The sequence below is a fragment of the Stigmatopora nigra genome, chromosome 3 (assembly GCF_051989575.1).
Source record: "Stigmatopora nigra isolate UIUO_SnigA chromosome 3, RoL_Snig_1.1, whole genome shotgun sequence".
NCBI lineage: Eukaryota > Metazoa > Chordata > Actinopteri > Syngnathiformes > Syngnathidae > Stigmatopora > Stigmatopora nigra.
This window is the reverse complement of record NC_135510.1, coordinates 11,770,322-11,791,290: the sequence shown is the minus strand read 5'-3', so window position 1 is coordinate 11,791,290 and position 20,969 is coordinate 11,770,322. Positions and strand designations below refer to the sequence as shown.

Genomic DNA, 20,969 nt, shown 5'->3' with positions numbered 1-20,969 from the left:
GAGGATTGTATGTTTAGAACAGAAATGGGCAAACTATGGTTTAGAATCAAAAGGCAGTGTGTGTGACATTAAACTTCACTAAAAGGGAATTTCTGAGCATATGCCAACTTGGGATCACCAACTTTTGAAGGGAGCTTGACATTCATAATCATCTTTAGATGTTCATTTTTTTTAAAACAAAAACAGAAATTCCATTAGTCAAAAATATATTTTGGTCCACCTGTTCATTATATTACCTGTCTCTAACAAGTCGGGGAGAAATATGATTTTTAAATAATTTACATTGAATACAAATAGACATTCACACAAAAATAATTTCCAAAAAGATAAAAATATTCTCAAAATGTCAAACACTCTGCTTCTATCCTAGGACTCAGTCTTGACACACGTAGTTGCTCTGGAGAAAAAAAAAGCCCCCCCCCCCCCCCCCCCCCAACCCCATAAAAGTACTAAGTCATGAAAAATGCAGATGAAGCAACACTTTTTTTTTCTTTGGCAAATGCTTGTCTGCAGTTTTGCATTGCCAGCTCATCCCTCCACTTCACACTTAATCTATGATGTCCCATCCCCAATAAATTCTGTTCAGATGGTCTGGTATCCAGCATGGCTTTTCTTGCGGCCTATCAGGTAAGCAATGAGGATAATCAACACAAGGCCAGAAAGGGCTGCTCCAACAATGAGAGGGATAAGCATCTGGTCTTGATCCATTTGACACTCTTCCGCTGAAGACCAATGAGGAGAAAGATACCACAATATATTTAGAGTCGCTCTAATGAGAATGCATAAGTCTTTTGCACCTCGCCTAAAACGTTTTATCGACCAAACACAAACGATACTTTTATTATTATAAAAGACTCCTGAATAATATTAAAAAAAGAAAAATTACACCTTGAATTAAAAAATGACACATGGCAGCCTGCCTGGATTAAAGTGCTCTACACCAAGACAACAGAGAAAGTGGTTTCAAAAACAATTTGTGAATGTCCTTGTGAGGCCCAACCAGAGTTCAGACGTTAATCACACACATCTCTAGAGGGATCATAAAATGGCTAGGCACTGACATTCTCCATCTAAAATGATGGATTTTAAGAGGTGCTGCAAAGAGAAATAGGCGAAACCACCTTAGAGGTAGGTCGCATTCAAAAAATAAAAATCGGGACTGCACACATACACAGGGTATTGTTTGTGTATGGATTTTTAAAAGAAAAAATATTACATTAAGAGATAATAAGGCTGTAACAGCAACATGGGAAAATAGAAAGTTGTACCTGTGGCAAACTGATTTGTGGTGACTCTAAAGGGTTGAACTTGCAGTCTGAATGTGTTGAGAGAGAAGTTTGGCACAACAGCCAGACTTTGCTCTGCATTACACATGTATGAGCGTCCCAGAGTAGTCCGAAGGTAGTCAAGACTGGTGTTACTTGCTGAAAATGGAGCTGGACAGAGATTTTGTCTCATATGAATGAAGTTATTACACAAATCAGATTAAGTCGATAGGTCCTACGAAGCTTAAATACCTTCCATATCAGCCCAATTGGCAAGCATGTTTATCCCGTTAAGGTGGTATTTGTTGGTAGTGGAGTTCTGTGTGAACAGTTGAATTATTAGTCTACAAAAAACAATCACAAGTACCCAGACTAGAATCTTATTTGTATACGATTATATAATTACCAGGGTAAAGGTAAGGTTGAGTGAAGTGGTTCCATTCTGGGACAGAACCAAGGTAGCCCTGTTGACTTCACAAGATCCAGAAGAACTTGTCAAATTTGGGGTGAGATTGAATATTTCTTGAACAGTCTAAAAACAAAAACATCACCATTAACTCAAGACAGCTTTAATTTAACAGAGTTATACTCCCACTACCTTATTCTGAGATTGAGAGACATAGGAAAAATTGAGCTGCAGTCCCATTTGGGCTAAAAAGCAAACTGTGCCATTGCTGTTGTCAATTGAGTAAGTTCCGCGTTCAGGTGTTCCAGGTGGTGTGGGTGCTGGTGTGGGTGCTGGTGTAACTGGGGTACGGGTAGTGGTGGGACTTGGAGTACTGGATTGGTCTGCTGCACATGTTGTTTCTGTACAATAAAGATAAAGAAATGACACGGAGACCACAGCTAGAAATTGTAACGGAACTTTGAAAGAAAGATGCGTCATACCAGTTTGACTGAGATCATTTCCTGGCATGTACGCTTCAAGTCTCGCATCTGAAAAAGTGACGATTTGTCCACCGACTATAACAGAGGTGGCACTCACGCAATGGTACGTGGTGTTGATGGCTGCCTGGATCCCAACCGAAGACGACACAACAGTCACCACAGCTGAATAAAAAATACAAACAAGGGAAAAGTCAATCACAATGTTCCAAAAATTATTAAATAAATGGCTTTTTTTGTCTTATGCACCATTTTTTCCAATTCCATTGATGAACATGTATCAAAAAATCCATCTTAAAAAAAAAAATAAGATTATCACTAAAAAATGACGGCCTGACTAGACAGCAAATGATAAAGATAGTAGAAACACACATCGCAACTCGATTAATTTCAGTTGCTGAAATGTGCCATTCTGGGTTAAATTGGGGTTAACATTCATTTATGTTATCCAGATGATTTCCTAAACAATAACTTGTGTCGAATGCCAAATAACGAGTCCGTAACTATCACTTATTTAGGTCTTTTGCCGAGTAAACACACCTTATGGAGAAGCACTACCAATTTTATCATGCAGTTTCTGGGTGTGATGACAAGTAGGATTTTTTTGTCGATGATGACGACAGGGCCTATGTCCAATTATTATTATTATCATATTCTGATGAGACAAGATTCTCAGGCATCTGACACCCTTGGTCGAGGAGCGGGTAAAAATGAGTACACAATAGCATGAACGTCTCACCAGAGCTGTTGGCGTCAGGGAATACGGAGGAGTCGCTGAGATTGTACTGCAGCGTCACTGTGTCCACACTGTACAGACTTCCATTTGTTGAGAAGCTCAGTCCCAGGGTGTGTCCAAAACCAAAGGTTGCCACCAGCGAAGGTATACCGCCAATGGCACCACAAGAGCTGCTCTCTGCATCGACTGTGGTCGTATTGGGAAGTGGCACTTGCACAGATGTCTTTGGGAAGACAATTGATTCAGATTCATAATGCATGCAGTAGATGAATCACAACTACTTAAAAAAATTGTATCATCTTATATGATTACCGAATTGCTGGATGTATTGTATGTGATCAAGAGCACCACAGAGAGTTCAGCCTTGATGCATGTGGAGTTCCCTTCCCTCACTTCAAGTGTAATAGAATGAAGGCAACCTGCAATACAATAGAACAATACCACAATTCAGTTCTCCAAACTAAGGATTATGACCATAAAAGCTCAGATGAGCTAGAAATCACAGTGAAAGGCTCAACTTTCTGTGGTGCAGAACAGTGCGATTCTAGGAATTGTTGTTCCTGCTGCAATGAGGCTGTACAAAAGCTCAGCTCTGAAAATGTGCATTTTTTTAATTTCATTTATTTATTATCCTTTAAGGAGGTGCAATGGACGAACTGTGAGCACATCTGCCTCACAGTTCTGAGATTAAGAATTCAAACCCGTGGAGTCTGATTGGACACTCCAAATTGCCCATAGGTGTGAGTGCAAATGGTTGTTTGTCCTGTGATTGGCTGCCAAACACTTCAGGGTGCACTCCCCCAATAGCTGGGATAAGCTTCAGCACCCCAAGGACCCTCATGCAGATAAGCAACAAATAGAACAAATGAATGAAAATTAAAAAAAAATATTATTAACTTTTTTATAACCTGAACTGAATGCGTATGTGTGATTGTATGACCGCCAGACTACTGAATTGAGTTTATCCTTCGGTGGATAAAAAATATATTCATATTTTTACTTTTTCCTTCAAAAGTAATAGAGTAATAAATATAGGTAGGGCCTGAGAGAAGCCCCCTACAAACACACAAATTTGGAAAAATGTTTTTATTGGTCGGTCAGGTCTTTGAGTGGTCAGCGTGTCGGCCTCACAGTTCTGGGCTCGAGGGATCGATCCCAGATGGCTCGCATGGGCTTCTCTGGGTACTCCAGCTTCCACCCACATCCCCAAAGCATTCTTGATAGGACACAAAATTGCCCTGAAATTGGCTGGCGACCAGTTCAGGGTGTCCCCCACCTGGTGCCCTTACTTGGCTGGGATGCGTTCCAGCACCCCCACAGCCAATGTGAGGATATAACCGATTCAGAAATTGAATGTATTTATTGTCCAATCCATGATTTTAATCATTTAAAATGAAAAGGTAAATATATTTTAAAACACAATCTTTTTTTAGAGATTCTGGTCATCAGAAAATGATGCAATTAGGCCAGACTTTCTCAATACATATTCTCCCTGAGCCCCTTCATCACAGCACTGCCTGCTGAAACTTAAAACCTGTTGACATTTCTATTCACCAAGTAAACACTACCCTGTTTACTACCCTGTAATGACCGCAGGGAATAACAAAACAAGAATTACCTATTCCACAAAAGGGTCTAAATGTTACAGTGGTAAACAACATCCATCTATTATTTGATAAGACTTATGCTGGCTTGTATTCACAGTCTTAGGCAGCTACTCTAAGTCTTTTCATGGAAGCAGCTGAAGTTCTTCATAGGGGGGAAAACAAAGCAGCACACAGAAGTCACATGAAGACGCCAGATGATAATTTTGTTCCTGTAGTACACTAACCTTAGATGAATGATACATTAACATTGAGTGAATTATACATTAACATTAGGTGACTGATACATTACAATAAAAAGTCCAGATATGGCTCATGTATATTATACACTCATGTCTATTATACACTTATGACTGGGTTGTTATGTGTTCGTGGATGAAGATGGCCCGAAGTCAGCTGGGATGGGCTCCAGCACCCCCCGCAACCCTAGTAAAGATAAAGCGGTTCAGAAAATGAGATGATTAGACAAATGTAGAGTTATATACGTGGGCCAATTCTTGGCATATCCCAACGGAGCAGCATTTCGTACATGACATGGAAAAATTGGCTTGGATAACACAGAGCGTTTTCATTTAGCATAAATGCTAGCTGAAAACATATTCGGATCACAGCCGTCGTGCCACTGTTAACGTCGCTCTTTATTGTAGATTCTGCGCAAAATACTCACCCAAAACAGCAAACCAGGTGAACAGCAAAAGCGTGCCACGAGCTATTGTTTGTTTCATATTTCCCTTGGTGTCCCCACGAGCGCACGGGTGTAAAGTGGAGCTGGACAGGTGGTACCGTTCACCTGACTTGGCAGACTTTCAAATGAAGCGGTCGAATATCTTCTTCCTTTTTCGCATTCGTGCTACAGCGAGAATTTTGGAAAGTCGTGCCAATGGAAACCGGGCTCGCTTTGGACGTAAGTCATCGCCTGTTACCACTCTCACCAAAAACGAAGGAAAGCCAGGCAGTCACGCGTCACGTGAACTGTTGCGTCTGCAGCTTGCATGTCACGTGGGCGCGCTCCCGAACGCCATGCACGTTATTCACTCCCACTTAGCGAGATATATGTACATATTCCGCGCTTAGAGCCGACACAACTTGTCGGCCATTTTGCGTCAGTGACATTCGAAAAGCATTACATTACATGAGACCCTCAATCTATGTTTCCTTATAGTATATTAAATGTGTGCGTGTGAATAAAATAGGCAAATCCCTTCGTTCCTTTTTTTAGGTACTGCACATATTGTAGGGGGAAGCCTACTCTATGTGGTTGGATAACTGAGTTCTTTCTCTCCAATATATACACTAGACTAGGGGTGGGCGAACAGGTCCTCAAGGGCCACCATGGGTGTAGGTTTTTGTTCCAACCGATCCAGCACAGAGTTTAACCAATGAGACTTCTGCAGAAAACAATTAGCACTTGTTGCACTTGGAGGACACCAACTTGGTGAAAAGGAGCCCTCTTTATGGTTTGGAATGAAAACCCGCACCCACTGCGACCCTTTGTGGAATAGTTTGTCCACCCCTGCATTAGACAAAGCTGCAATGTGCATGTGTATTGTGGTTAGTCAGCTGACAAGCACCAATTCACGAGGGAGTGTAAAACCCCAGCAGGAACGCAGAGGCCACTTTAATGCTACTCTTCAATACTTAGCAGAATCCTGTAACATTCTCCTCACACATCTCAATAACATTTTGAACTGCACACCAGCCATTTCCACAACCATATTGTAAAACTATATTGCTGTTGTATTATGCCACCGTAAAAGAACAAAACATCTCCAACTAAATCCTCAGGAAAAAAAACATCTACGCGTCAAATAATTAAATATCCATTTATTTAACTTTGCTGTTTCATCCATGTGATGTGATTTTGACCACAAGCGAAGAAAAAAATTCAACATAACAATAGAACAGTTGAATTGAACAAACAAAAGACCTCCTCAAAATCGAACCAAGTAGTTCACCTGCATTTTTGTCAGCCACGACCCTATCCTCACATCAGTAACAAGCAAACTTTCTTGAGAAATCCCTGGAAGAAAAACAGAATAAACACTTAAAATGAAACAGAAAGCAAATACAAAAATGCTCTGAATTTAGAGCTGAACAATACAGGGGAAACAAACTAACATAAAATCCCTGCCTACAGTGGTAAAACAAAAGAAAAGTGCTCGTATTTTCTTTTTCTTAAACCAAAGACCACCTCGGTTTCTTCACTGAATTTGGCAGAACCCAGGGCCATCAAAGATATGTTTGGGATAAACTGAGTCTCTTTTCTCGAGGTCGTTGTATAATTTGGGTGCTGCACCCTGCTGCAGCTGTGGTTGCAAATACAAACTGGGTGGCTAAAGGACTGTGAGGCTACTTTGGAACTCATGCTTTGACTAAAACATGGCTTCCACAGTGGCGCCCCTTTAGGCAACATAGTGGTACTGATTAGGAGTCTCCTTATCACGCTCCATGTAGTCGCGGTCTATGAGGGACTCGATACGCTTCTTTAGGTCGCCAGGCTATGGAGAGAACAGTGTGTCAGGGACAACTGGGATTTTCAAGAGTACATGTACCGAGCAAGAGAGATTTTAGCAGTTACCTTGACAGGAAACTTCAACTGGTTGTAAAGCTCCGACACAAGTAGGTTGTGGCTGAGGGTCTTCCTCATCTTCATGATGCGCACCACAGCAGCATCAATCTGATATTGCCGGTCTTGAAATACTCTTTCTGTGGTGCTGACTTGCTCCTCCACCTAATAAAGAAAATGTTATTCCATAGTCAAGTAAGCTCTTTTGGAAATGCTTGTTAATAAAATGGATCCTTACAGTTTCTTTCATTTGGATCTGGTTGATTTTGATGCGGAAAAGTTTGTGTTTAAAGTCGTTGTTGAAATTGAAACGATCTCCATTTTCCACATCTTTTCCTCGTGGAATCTTGTTGAGGACACGGGCTTTTCCACAGGCCAGGGACTGCAATGTGCGCCTGAGCTCACCTTCCTCTGTAAAGGAACGCTGATGAATTCCTCATGTATGCCCGCTGAATTCACACGTAAATAACCAAGAGACCACTAACCGATACCAGTGGCAGTACCAATCTCCTCCATGTTGAATTCCTCTCCTTCATTGAACATCAGCAGCACTAATGTCTGGAAGAGGGAGACCTGTAGCTCCTTTCTTCCCTACAGGATAATTAATCAAGTTTTTAGGATTGGGTCACTTCTGAGCTGTGATGCTACATGAACTTACTTCTTTAAACTCTGCCTTGAGCACAGCGTGGCCGAGTGTGGGCTGCCACTGCAGCTTCCTCCCGCTGTGTTTTCCCAGGTAGAAAAACTTAAACACTTCCTGGAGTTTAACCATCTCAAGAAAAGAAAGCAGTACACGTTTTACATTGATTGATAGAAACTTTGACTCAATTATAAGCCCAGACACTAAGTAAGACTAGCACTTGCCCAACGCTATTTCCACAACATGAATTAGGTGGTGGGTCCGTTAAAAAAAAATACATAAAAAAAAAACAGCACAGTTAACCAAATTACCCTCTTTAAAACTGAAGCAGTTGACTGATATTTTGCAATATTCTGTGTTTTTAATGTTTTTTTTTAAATGAACTAAACTGGTTTCTTATTACAGACTTTGCAGTTTAAATAAATAAGGTAAATATGTCTTGCCAACATTATTGGCATCTTGAACCCTTCACAAGTGCATCTATCCAAGATGTCAAATTCTGAGAACAGACATTAAGTGAATCGTTTACCATAAATGGTGGCCATTGCACCATCCAGTGGACAAAATTAGCATTATCAATTAGAGTTGTTTTCTTTCCCCAGGACAGATATGTTCACGTAAATATAGCAATACATATTTAAAATACAATTACCTATGTAGCTAGATTTACCTTGCCAATAGCAAGTAAATCATTTAATATTTGGCGTACATGTGATTTAAAAAAATCTTCTAACAACTGCATATTGAAATAAGTGTTTATTTGGTTGGACTACCAATTTTTTTTTACTGTGTTTACGTTGCCACTAAATAATTATGTTTTGTTTTTCCAACACTGACGAACGTACACCATGTTGTTATGAATACATATTAATTTTTTTAAATAAAATGTTAATGACCATTAATAGACTATAATATTTTTCCAATTAACATGGGCAGGATTGGATTTCAGACATGATACAGCCCGCAAGCCTAACTTTTCACGACTCCTGTTTGGACTGATTAAGATGACCTTAAAATAAAATTCTGAAAACTTACCTCGGGGGTTTGGTGGACCTCCATGGGCAAGTATGATGGCCAGTAACCCATGGTCAAGATGTTGACCGTTAGTTCAATGTTGCTTGGCTCACTTTGATTTTGCATGTACTAAGAAGAAATAGACAGGATACAGAATGAAATGCAAATCAGGAGACTCAGTGTACACTGTGATCCACATGACAAAGTGCAATATACAAAGTGTGTATATGTATAAAGCTTTCTATTCAATATTAACTGACTTGTTCTTCTCCGTACATATATCTATAACAGACGAACACATGACAATTGCCCATAGCAAAATACTAACAAATCCAAACAATTTTGCATCCCAACATTAGCAACAATACTTGGATAAAGAACGTGAGTACCTGTTTAAACTGAATCATTATGTCTTTGGAAAGCTCCATGTCCTTAAACATTCCTTCAAGCTTACTGGTAAATGCAGCTCCACATTCTGAGAAAAGATTGAAACCTTACTGAAGTACAGTCATCATAGTATATTTTTATTATTATTTTATAAAGACTGACCATGTTTCAGTTTGGAGAGCATTGACTTCTCAGCATCTACAGAAGCACTCTTGCCAACCAGAAGACGCTTCGCCAAATCCTTCTTATAAAAGGCTTCAAAGACATCTTTTCCTGGAAGAGAAAATTAAAATGTTTCTGTGTGTGTGTGTTACAACCAGTGTATTAAAGTTTTAATGTGCATAATGTTGTTCAATTTGTGTGGCTGTGTTTTGTCACACAAGACATAAATTACATTAGGTCTCCTATCTGGTCTTTAAAGCATTAAGAGAAAATCAAACACTTAGTAACTCACCATGTATGAATCGGAAAATTATCATTATTTTGTCAAGAATCCTCTCTAGTTCTTCCTCTGTAGCTTCTTTGTTACCAGCTCTTAATTTAGAATCCACATATTTAGCTGCAATGGAGAAAACGTGTTAATAGATGCTGGAGAAAAAAAAAAATCAATACACAATATGCGACATATAACCTCTGATAGTATTAGGGAAAAAAAAAGTTATAATAGGGTTGAACATACTTCGCGATTTTTCGATTATCTGTTTCTGGTCTACATTAATCACGATATTCGAGGGATTACTGCATAAATCCTTTTTTGGCTACTTATTTGTGTGCACTCCATGATGAAGCTTTAACCTCCTAAGATCCAAGCTTCTGCCCTTTCTTTAGGCTAATTGGGACCTGATGAGTGTAAGAAAAAAAAAGTTTTATTTTTGACCATGATTTTGTTTCTGAGAAAAATGATGTCCACATCGTACGTGGACGCCAGGCCCTTGTAGTCTAAAAATGTAACATTGTGGCTCTGTGACAACCAAAAATGTGATGTCCACACGTGGATGCAAAGTCGTAAGAGGTTAAATCTCATAGTACTTGTAGAATGACAAAAAAGGCATTCAATTCAATTCTCAAATCAAATACCGATTAGTTCTGCAGGCTTGTTGGGCCTTTTGTTTATAAATGTCTCAAAGGCCTCCTTCATGGCATTGATGAATCCCTCATTCCGTGCAAAGCAGCTTTGGGCCACGTTGTCCATTTTGTCCTTAAAGTCCAGAAGCTCTTGAACCATGTCCTTGTCTTTCTCTGGCGCACATACAATCTCGCCACCGAAGGACTACGGGAATGAAAAAAATTAGGAGGTCAATGGGACAGAGTGAGATGGAGTGTTTGTAGACATGTATGATGAGCATACCTTGATGTAGTCTCGCCAAAACTGCAGTAATGTAGGCAATCCTCCCTTTACCTTACTGAAAAGTTGGTAAAGGAGGGCCAGCTCCGTAACGCGATTCCTGTCCAACAGAATACTCAGACCTGTGAAAATGTCAAATTAATCACTGCTGTGTTGTTATTAAAAGGATGTAAACTCATATATTTTCCCAAAGGTGTAATATTACAAAAGCTAGGCATTTTCTAAATAAATCCTTTTAAAAAGATGGAGAATATTTTTTAAAAAGCCAAGTTAATGGGCATTCCTGATAATTAAGGCGGTGGACAGGTTTTCACATGATGCACACATATATAACAGTTTGAAATAACATATATAACAGTTTGAAATAATGCACCTTTTTGCAGTATTGCACTCATGTGCTCTCCCAAAAGTTGTTTCTCAACACAGCTAATTAGAGGTTTCCTACAAGATAGTAAGTAAGGAGAACATGAGAAAGGGATGTGCAACAAACCATACCATCTGAGGGTATACATTTCAAAACCAATAAAAAGTCAAATGGGTACCAGCAAAAAACAAATAATAAAGATGTGTTTTCATATTTAGAAAGTGTATTCCTTTGTATAGAAAGCATGTTCGTTGTAAGTATTACTGTGTGCTCTGGTCGAGGTAGCTCACGACACGGTCATTTTCCTCCTCTAACCGTCGGGCCACATGGTGCAAGTACTCAGGCACCTTCAATCACGGAAAACACACAAATGAAGTAATTGTAAGCGCTTTTGTTGGTCTTAACCCCGAAGGGCTATTTAATGCTCTGTCACTCACATCTCTGTCTTGCATCAAACGTTGTCCCTCTGCAGCAAACATGCGATTGGTTTCCACCAAAAATCTCTCTTCAAAAGACACTTTATACACCTGTCAAAACACCAGGAAAAAAAATTATAAAGTAGTATGCTTTGAGTAGATGGTTGGCCATCAATTTTCTACCTGGAGGTCTGAAAGCATTCCCAGCAGGCTTCTCAACAAACTGCGGTCAGCTGTCTCGCCATTCCGCTCGAGTTCGATCTGCTCCAAAATGCCATCTATTGTGCGCTTCTGGACGACACTATCGTTGACAATGTGGGTACGAAATAATTCCAGCCCGGTATCCCTGAAAAGCAAAAATAACCTAAGTTCTCTACATTCTCCAACAGAGTGAGGGCATCAGTCATGTTTACCATATAGATGGAAGCAAGGAGCTTTGGAGAACGTAAGTACGGTCCAGAAAAAGAAAGATGCTTCTTATCATTATCTGTGAGAAATTGTGAAAAAAAGAAAAACAAAGGATATTATTGATAGAAAGTATCTGCACAAGTTATCATTCATTGAAAAACTACAATCAAACGTTACAGTTTGCCTGCAATGATCCAGCCAGCAGCGATTCATCCTTTTCAGGAAAGAAAGGTTGTCTAGTGACTCTGTAAACTCCATATTAAGGAAAAAATATTTCAAGTCATCATTTAAAGCCCTAATTAACATTATAAGCTTCATTGAATTCCATCACAACCCTGTTTCAAATCTAATGCATGCCTCTCTCATGAAAATGAAATAACCAAAATGTAAGATCTTCAAGTGTCAATTTCAGATACAGATGTTTTGAATCACATTTGGCGATTCGAGTGACTGTGATGGGCGTTTAATTCATTTTACCTAAGTATTGACAATCAATTGTCATGTTTCATTGTGACTTCAACGAGAAAAAAAGTAAAAACCGCTGCACTTCAAAGTAATTAAAGGATATCCCTTGAACTGGTGGATCTGGGCCTTCACATGTTCTTCACAGACCTGCCGAAGCTGCTTGTACAATGTTGGTGAGACTTTATATGAACACAAGTTCTCAACAGCCTTCACCCATGTAAAGACAAGACAAGAGAAAATGGACAAAATAAAAGTTAGTCTGCCTAGTATCAACAATAAGGTGATGGGAATTTTACTCTCGTCAAAACGAAATCAACTTAATTTTAAAATAGTTAGATGTTATGTTGGAAAACGCTTAGAAATGGTATGTGGAATTAGTCTTTCACCAAAGGCACAATCAATGAAAATTTTAAGTCTAAAACAGTGGTCATACTAATATAATAATGACATTATACCTGATATAGCTCTTCGAGGTTGTACTTAATAGATGTTCTATTTTGGATGGCCTTGACTGCATCCCGCAGTTTTAACCAGGTGTCCTCAGTGTAGTTCTCTGCTAATTTTGGCCGATCTGTAAAAAAAAAAAATATATATATATAAGTAATAAATCCCACAGAATATCCCATTGAATAACAAAATCATAATAGGGACGTTAAAGAGGAAAAATAAACAAACACATTGCCAGATGTGTCAGGTAAGGATGTGCACAACTCGCATAACATGAGAATTATCTGAAGTTAACCATGAAAGTTATGTCTTGAGGAGCATCTCAACATAACACGTTTGCAATTATTGTAATTTAAAGCCATTACAAAAATCATGTCTTCATCACAAGTCGTGATCTCATTGAATTAAGAAATCACTGTACTTATTGATGATTAGAAAAATACCTTTGAAATTTTTTATGACTATTTTCTTGGAAGTGCCTGATTTTGCAGAAGACAAGGAAGATGTCCTGGTCATCCCGTTGGTGTCCGTTAAAGCTGAGAAGTTGACTTTCTTGTCCTGTCTGGTGTCTTCGGCCATGATGATCAGATTAGCTCTGAACGCTTGGTTGTTGCTTCCAAGTGTTTCGGCAAGTTTTATTTGAATGCTCACTCACCTAGTTACTATACAAACCCTCAACGCTAAACCAACTATCTTTGGTCATGGGTGACACGTGTATCTACGTAGCGCACATGCGAGAAAAAAAATGGACTAATGTTTGGTTACTTAAAACAAATAAAAGAAAGAGCAGACAGCTAACCAAGAGTAAGAGGGTGCTTCTGTTACTGTACCATACTTAAGGTAGTCGCCGCAACGCATTAGCACCTTTGCTACTCTACAAAAAATACTTGCTAATTTCCCGGCATGGGAAGGTTCAACTTTAACATATTGACATATCACACTAACTCGACGGAGCGTTATAGTACGCATTTATGTCACAGGTACATACATATCAGTTGGACTGATAAGAGTTTCTTTGCCCAAACTGCTAGCTAGAACAACAAAATGGCTTTTCGGTTTCTGTGGACAGGTGCATTATGGGCAAGTGAGATACGTTCAGGTACACTTTGATGTTGCGCTACTCAACCTGCAGGTTGACTCTCTTGAAAGATTAATGTAGACAGATAATAACAATATTACTACTAATAATAATGGTGAGGAATAATTGTATCAAATATTACTGGGATTTGTGCTTTTCGATTTAATTTATCGACATATTTTGAAATATACAGTATTCTTGAACGTAACCTTTCAATTGCCAGCATTAGACTCAAGTCGGATACGGTAGTATGGGCGGCGGTTACTGCTGGGCAAGATAAACCACCGAGGCCAGCAGCACCACACATAGATACATTAAATATTCCTGTAGGTTCCTTATTACATGTCAAATCGTTATGGAGATATTTTGATGTTTGTCAGCCCGTATATTTCGTGGTGATCTGCATATAAGTCGAACCAATGCTCTCCAGTGTGTCTCGGTCAGCGCTCTGCTCACTAACCCGGCAAGAATGAAGGAAACTGGGCAAGGAGTAGTTGCAGTACCGCGATCTTAAGAAACGAAAGGCCGATAGAAAACTGCATTTCAATGTAAGTATCACAGTAAATGCCTACAATTTGTATTCGCCAAATTGCTTGATTTTAAGCATAACCCCAAGACCAGTGAAAATAAGGTTGCTAGCAGGGGTAAGTTTAGCTTCATAATAAATTCACAGAAAAATAAAATATGTACTCATTAATTCATTATTTATGGACATGTTAAACTGTCTACTATTACCTTTTAACAATGTTAACAAATATACCCTCGCGGATTGTAGCCTCCATGGGTTGACAGGTGAGCTAGCATTGACACAGGTTAGCACTTACCAGGGCGTAACTATTGTTTATTGTTCTATACTAAACACCCCGAGATAGATCTTTAGTGAATGTGAAAAGTAATGGAAAGTTTAAAAGATAACAGGAGAATGTCGGACTTGAGTGACAGAATATGTACATCATTTTTACACAAAACTACCCTGCTAGGAATTCGTGCAGTATGTCACGTGCATTTACAACAGCCATAGTACTCCTATATCGCTCATAACATGTTTTATTTCTGTTCTTCGGTTGATTCTGAAATTTTTTTTGTTTTTGGCTGGCTGAGCACGAGAAAATGCCAAAAAGTATCACAATGTATTGCCACCCCCTATCACTAATATTTAATCATTCATTTTCTTCACCGCTTACCCTCAGAGGGTGCTGGAGCCTATCCCAGCTGACTTTGGGCACCAACCAGAGGACATCCTGAATTGGTGGACAGCCAGTTGCAGGGCACAAGGAAACGGACAACCAATAATGCGCACGATCATACATAGTGGCAAATTAGAGTGTTCAACCAGTCTACCCCATGTTTTTGAAATGTGGGAGGAAAGCAAAGTACTTGGAGAAAACCAATGCTAGCTCAGGGAGAACATGCAAACTCTACACAGGAACGGCCCGGAACTGGGATCTAAAACTCAATCTCAGAACTGTGAGGCTGACGTACTAACCACTGATGAACTTGTTGTTTCAATCAATTTGAAATATCAGAATGAGAATAACTACCGTTTCTCTATCACATAACAAAAGACTAGCCAATCAAACATAATTAAGTTTGTTTCAACATGCAATATTTCTGAACAGATGAACTGATTTCTACCATTCTTGTTTCTTTTAGTATCGATGCCTTGGCCAAGATGAGTGTGAAGGCCTTCGAGCTTCTCCCTGCTGTGGAGAGGGATCTCCTAATGGGCGACAAGGCTCGTATTAACATTGAATGTATAGAATGTTGTGGAAAACACTTGTATGTGGGAACCAATGACTGTTTCATCCATCACTTCCTGCTGAACGAGGTTACATCCACCAAAGGGAGACTAAATTACTCGGCTCAGAAACTATTTCACAAATACTTGGGCCTTAAGAAGCCAGTGGCTGAACTGCGGGCTGCCTCAGCTCTGGAGCGTCTCATAGTGCTTTGCGATGGAGTCGTTTTTCTCGTCGACATGGTCACTCTTGAAAATGTGCCATCAGCGTCCGGTGGCGGTGTCAGGATTAGAGGTGTCACGACGTTCTGCCTTAATGAGAATCCTGTGAATGACGATCCATTCGGCGTAGAAATGGGCGTCCTTTCTTTAAAGCGTAGGACAGTGCAAATTTACATGGTTTATGAGGACCGGGTGCAGCTGGTCAAAGAAGTGAGCACACCAGAGCAACCTTGTGCTGTCAGTCTCGATGGTTACTTCCTGTGCCTGGCCTTGGCGAAGCAGTACATGATCCTAAACTACAAGACAGAAGCCGCCCAAGATCTTTTCCCTTACAACAGTGGAGAGCGGAAACCCATTGTAAAGAGGATTGCCCGGGAGGAGTTCCTTTTGGCAGCACCAGGTGGTCTTGGTAAGAGTGTCAAGCTAGACCATTTTAGCCAGATTTAATAATTGTCTTTTTGGGCCTGTAATTGGATTAGTTTTGGCAAGTATATTTTGTTTATATTTCATCTATCTTAAGAATACTATCACCTCTCACACAAAAATCTGAATGAGTCCATTAAGACACACTTTTTAAGTAATTTGGTGTCTGCTTTTACTTAGCATGGCCATTATTCTCTACAGTTAAGATATACTATAGTAATCACGTGACAATAATGTGTAATACAAAGTGGGTAAAAACTACCAGTTGTGTAACTTTTCTTTAAGTCACACACTAATTACTAACCAATCAAGCAATCATGTGTTACCTTTAGTGAGTCATCTTCCATAAAATTTAAAACATAAAACTATCTCCATCAACCATTTCCCTCGATAGGAATGTTTGCTAACGCGGAAGGGGCTTCTCAACGGCCGCCCGTCAACTGGTCTGAGAGCGTCATCGGCGCGGCTGTGTGCTTCCCGTATGTAGTGGCCTTGGATGACAGCTTCATCACCATTCACAGCATGTTGGATCAACACCTGAAACAGACACTTTCATTCAGGGATGGAAACATCCTGCAAGACTTTGAAGGTACTTTGGCTCTTTTGATGTTCGTTTTTGTGACGTCCATATGGTGTCAAATCAGGCTGATGGACAATGTGTAGAGGAATGTGTTTCTGGTCTAGTTATGAGTGTTTGGTGTTTTTAGGCAAGGTCCTTGTCGCGTCCACCAAAGCTGTCTACGTCCTAGTGCCCTTACCGCTGGAGGGACAGATCCAGGATTTATTGGCCAGCCACCGAGTGGAGGAGGCACTTGTTCTCCTAGAGGGAGCAGAAATAAATATTCCTAAAGAAAAGTTCCTGGTAATAAACCATCTATTTTACATTTATTTATGTATATGTGTGCATGTGTGTATAATGTGTATATATGTATGTGTACTATTTTGTACTAACAAAAAAAGGCACGAGTGTTTCAACTATTATTACATTTCGAAATCTTTCTATGTCGTTACACAGGTTTTGCACACAAGAATCTTGCAGCAGGCAGGCTTCATTCATTTTGGTCAACTTCAATTTGTGGAAGCAAAAGAACATTTCAGGTATATTTTTGCTCTGTTTTTATGAGGTTCAATGTCAGTGGCTTTGTGTGGTCCTCCACCTCATTGCCAAAATTCTTTGTGTCTTCTACAGGAAAGGTCAGCTGGATGTGCGTGAGCTGATTTCTCTGTACCCACTACTACTGCCAGTTTCATCTTCATTCACTCGCTGCCACCCGCCTCTTCACGAGTTTGCAGATCTCAACCACTTGGCACAAGGTGATCAGGAAAAAATATTGAAATGCAAGAAATTCCTGATCAGTTATTTGACAGAGGTAAAATGTAAAACACCATTTTCTTTTAATTATTATTATTTTTCTTTATTTAACTCATTCACTGCTATTGATGGCAATAGAAGTCAAATCTGGGTGATTGGCCGCTATAATTCCTTGGTAGCTCTCACAGTTAAAATGAATTGGACAACAACAGCCGAAAAGGGCAGGGAATGAGTTAGTCTTATAATTTTAGTAGATTTTTTTCCTTAACTTTTAGTGGTTTTATTTATTTTTTGGTCATTAACATGTCCCTCTTTTTATACACACTTTTATGCTCCTCTTGTTGCAGGTTCGAAGCACACACGTAGCTAACGGTTGCAGAGAGGATGTGGACACTGCATTGTTAAAGTTGTACGCAGAACAGGATCATGAGAGCCTCCTAGATCTTCTAGTATCAGACAACGCCTGCCTTCTGGCAGACTGTGTCCCATGGCTGGAAAAACATCACAAGTGTGTATACCTTGCACATTTTTTTCCGCCCTGTATGTGATACCACTTTTAAACAGACAAAAACTGATGAAATGGAATTACCTGAGTTGCACTCTGGGATTTTTTTCTTTTAAAATTTTTATGTATACCTGATTTAACTGCAGAGTGTGACATAGAGGAATTTAATAGCAAAGTTTCAAGGCAGCCATTCTTGATGAGATCAATGGGCATTTAGAGTTGTTGTAATTAATTCACTTCTTCATAAGGAGAGTTATGTTAAAAAGTATTTCTGTCAGTCCTGCATAGTAGTGTTTCAGCCAACATCAATCATTCAATACTTTGAATGAATATAAATGTAAGATCTTATTTCAGCTGCCCTCTTTCATTCCTTTTCATCCCAGGTATTTTGCACTTGGGCTGCTTTACCATTCTAATGGTCAGGATCTGGCAGCACTTCAGGTAAACCCACTCAGATTTGTGGGAATAGCCTAATATAAGAAGACAGAATTCTTTATTCACTTTTCTTCTTCTTCTTCTCTTTCTCTGCCCAGATGTGGATTCGTGTTGTAGACAAGGAACTGGAGGATTCTACAAGACCTGATCTCTTTGAGTACATTATAGATTTTCTTTGCCACACTGCTGATCAAGACCTTGTGTGGAAGTATGCAGACTGGGCCTTACACAAAAATCCCACTGTAGGTCAACATCTCAGTTGTTATCTGATTTAAGTTTGAATATTGTCTAGTATTATGATTAGCAACAGACTGCTATCTATCTCGTCCAAGTTGTACTGACTTGTACTGGATTTTAATTAGATTGCCTCCCTAATGTCGTCACTGAGTATCCTGTTTCTCATTCCCAAATTAACCTTTCCATTATAACTGCCTTTTATTTTTCGTGTAATGCCGTCTGAGTACTGCACAATGGTAACGCTGGCATTCCTTTTTCTCTCCTCAGACAGCTGTCCACATCTTCACAAACAGGTCTGTTGATGAAGCCGAGTCGGCCTTTAAACCCAAAGATGTAATCACTTACATGGAAAAGCACAAAGAGGCTCTTCTTGTTTATTTGGAACATCTGGTACTAGAACTCAAATTGGAGGTACAACTTTTAGAATCTTTATGTAACGTTGACTGAAAGAGTAACAGTAACATGTTGTGTTGATCATATTGTTTTCTGTAATTGTCTTTTTAAGTAGAAAGATACCCTTGAAATATAATCTTTCCTGGACTGGACTACATATTGTTAAATTGCACTTGCTGTTGTTGCTTTTTTTCTATAGGAAGAGCAATTCCACACACATTTGGCTGTCTTATACCTCGAAAGGGTCTTATTTTTACTATCAGAGTCTCCAACCAAGGAAGAGCAGCTCAGAAAAAGCAGAGAGAAGCTTCAGTCTCTACTCAGGGTGTCAGAGCTGTACGGCGCTCAGCATCTTTTAGGTGAGTTTTTTGGCTTAAAAGCCATCTGGTACTGAAATGGACATTTGTCTCATTAGTGCCACCCTGTAAAATCCTTCCATATTATTTTACCCTTACAAATAATTTTGCTATACAATACTTTTTCTAGATTGCATTTGTTCCATATTATGATTGCATGTTGGTTTAATGCTTCTGTTATTTTTCTATTTATTTTTAAGATAAGATGGACAACTGTGAACAATTGCTGCTGGAGCGTGCAATTCTATATGGAAAACTGGAGGACCATGATAAAGCACTCCATATCTTAGTGCACAAGCTCAAAGACATTAAAGCTGCAGAGGCTTTTTGTATTTGGACCTCGTCTAGTCGTGATTCTACTTACCGACAAAAACTTTTCCATCGCCTCCTGGAGATTTATCTTGAAGACAATGGCACAGGGAAATCCCCATCAGCACAGTGCAGTAACAGTGGAGATCTGGAAATGGCAGCAGTTGATCTTCTGAATCGCCATGGAGAGTTGTTTGATCCAGTCCATGTACTGAAGGCGCTGCCAGATGGCTGGTCACTGCAGCTGCTTCGACCCTTTCTCAGCCGGACCATAAGGGCTAGTATGCATGCCTCCCGTACGTCCCAGATTGCCCTCGGGCTTGCCCACTCTGAACACCTTCAACTACTGCATGACAAGGTAATACTATTAGGTTAACAAATATAAATAAAAAATGATTGCTTGCCATATTTGGTGTAGCAATATCACATTTTATTATAGATCTCTTCTATATTTATTAAAAGACTTTTATTGCTAGAACTCAGAACACTTACTAACTTTTTTCCCCTCATTCAGGTAAAAGCAACAAAGAAGCCTATTGCTGTTTCTACAAAAAAAGGATGCCACTTATGCCACAACACCTTCAATGATACTAAAGTGGTGTGTCTGCCGGGTGGTGTGCCTGTCCACTCACACTGTGCTGCTCAAAGAATAAATGACTCCCCCACAAAGAGACAGTTGACTGACATCAGTGAACACACGTGAGCCCTGGCTGTCACACTTCTCACGAGAAAGAACCAAAACAAAGTTGGCTAAGGACAAAAGATTCGCTCAGGTCTCCGAAGGAGGCTTCAGCAATCACCCAAACAGCGATGTGTTTCAGGCAAGAGGATTGTGGATGTATGTTGGAGAGCATGTTCTGTGAATGTGGCATGTAATTAAATGAGCTGAATATTTCACTACTCCAGAGCCCAGTGACTGGTCCCTTATTTAATCAAAAACATCCAGATACAAACTCCTTAACCCTTCAAACATCTGGAGCATTACTGTATGTCATAATTCCTATGTTTTGTTGCAAACTGTTATTTTGGAAAAAAATGTCATAACAGGGTTAGAAATCACCTGTAATAGTTTCATTAATCGAATATGCAAATGTTGGATATGAAATTGAAATTCATACAACGTAAGGTTTGGTCTCGCAGATGAGTAGTGTATTTCTACTGTTTTTAGTCTGCCTTTATTCTGTCTTAGTTGTTGTAATATTAATGCATCATTACTCAATGTTTTATCTGGTATTTGATGCCGATAGTGTTGCTTTCATCCTTTTGATTCGATTATTTGCTCACTGCAAAATGAACTAACAAAATTTACTCTGCAAATGACAAGTCTTTATTAACTCAACATTTAGCAAAACTAAATTCTATCCTGTCTATTTTTCTCATCGCTCTAAATTCCATTGTTTTCCACAAGGTATAGAAGGC

At 39.5% G+C, this 20,969-nt stretch overlaps 3 protein-coding genes across 3 annotated transcripts; 1 reads left to right on the top strand and 2 right to left on the bottom strand.

The window, feature by feature from the left end:
• Window positions 1-436: 436 nt before the first annotated feature.
• lamp1a (lysosomal associated membrane protein 1a) lies at window positions 437-5,497 on the bottom strand. Its single transcript, XM_077712498.1, has 9 exons — window positions 5,158-5,497; window positions 3,199-3,305; window positions 2,890-3,109; window positions 2,154-2,315; window positions 1,864-2,072; window positions 1,672-1,797; window positions 1,518-1,584; window positions 1,269-1,436; window positions 437-722 (listed from the first exon to the last, which is right to left on the bottom strand). Exons 1-9 carry the CDS (start codon window positions 5,213-5,215, stop codon window positions 583-585), a joined length of 1,257 nt encoding a protein of 418 aa, XP_077568624.1. The 5' UTR covers window positions 5,216-5,497; the 3' UTR covers window positions 437-582.
• Window positions 5,498-6,299: 802 nt separating this feature from the next.
• Window positions 6,300-13,614, bottom strand: cul4a (cullin 4A). The gene is made up of 20 exons (XM_077712903.1): window positions 12,986-13,614; window positions 12,551-12,666; window positions 12,199-12,302; window positions 11,808-11,877; window positions 11,636-11,709; window positions 11,406-11,568; window positions 11,244-11,333; window positions 11,071-11,153; window positions 10,816-10,883; window positions 10,446-10,564; window positions 10,175-10,367; window positions 9,552-9,656; window positions 9,260-9,370; window positions 9,100-9,185; window positions 8,732-8,839; window positions 7,715-7,828; window positions 7,542-7,647; window positions 7,295-7,467; window positions 7,069-7,221; window positions 6,300-6,988 (listed from the first exon to the last, which is right to left on the bottom strand). The coding sequence occupies exons 1-20, from the start codon at window positions 13,119-13,121 to the stop codon at window positions 6,893-6,895; spliced, it is 2,268 nt and encodes a 755-aa protein (XP_077569029.1). The 5' UTR covers window positions 13,122-13,614; the 3' UTR covers window positions 6,300-6,892.
• Window positions 13,615-13,658: 44 nt separating this feature from the next.
• On the top strand, window positions 13,659-20,455 carry tgfbrap1 (transforming growth factor, beta receptor associated protein 1). Its single transcript, XM_077712902.1, has 13 exons — window positions 13,659-14,168; window positions 15,274-15,989; window positions 16,398-16,592; window positions 16,711-16,865; window positions 17,019-17,101; window positions 17,193-17,373; window positions 17,663-17,823; window positions 18,204-18,261; window positions 18,354-18,497; window positions 18,760-18,903; window positions 19,085-19,244; window positions 19,442-19,908; window positions 20,065-20,455. Exons 2-13 carry the CDS (start codon window positions 15,293-15,295, stop codon window positions 20,251-20,253), a joined length of 2,634 nt encoding a protein of 877 aa, XP_077569028.1. The 5' UTR covers window positions 13,659-14,168; window positions 15,274-15,292; the 3' UTR covers window positions 20,254-20,455.
• The last annotated feature ends 514 nt before the right edge of the window (window positions 20,456-20,969 follow it).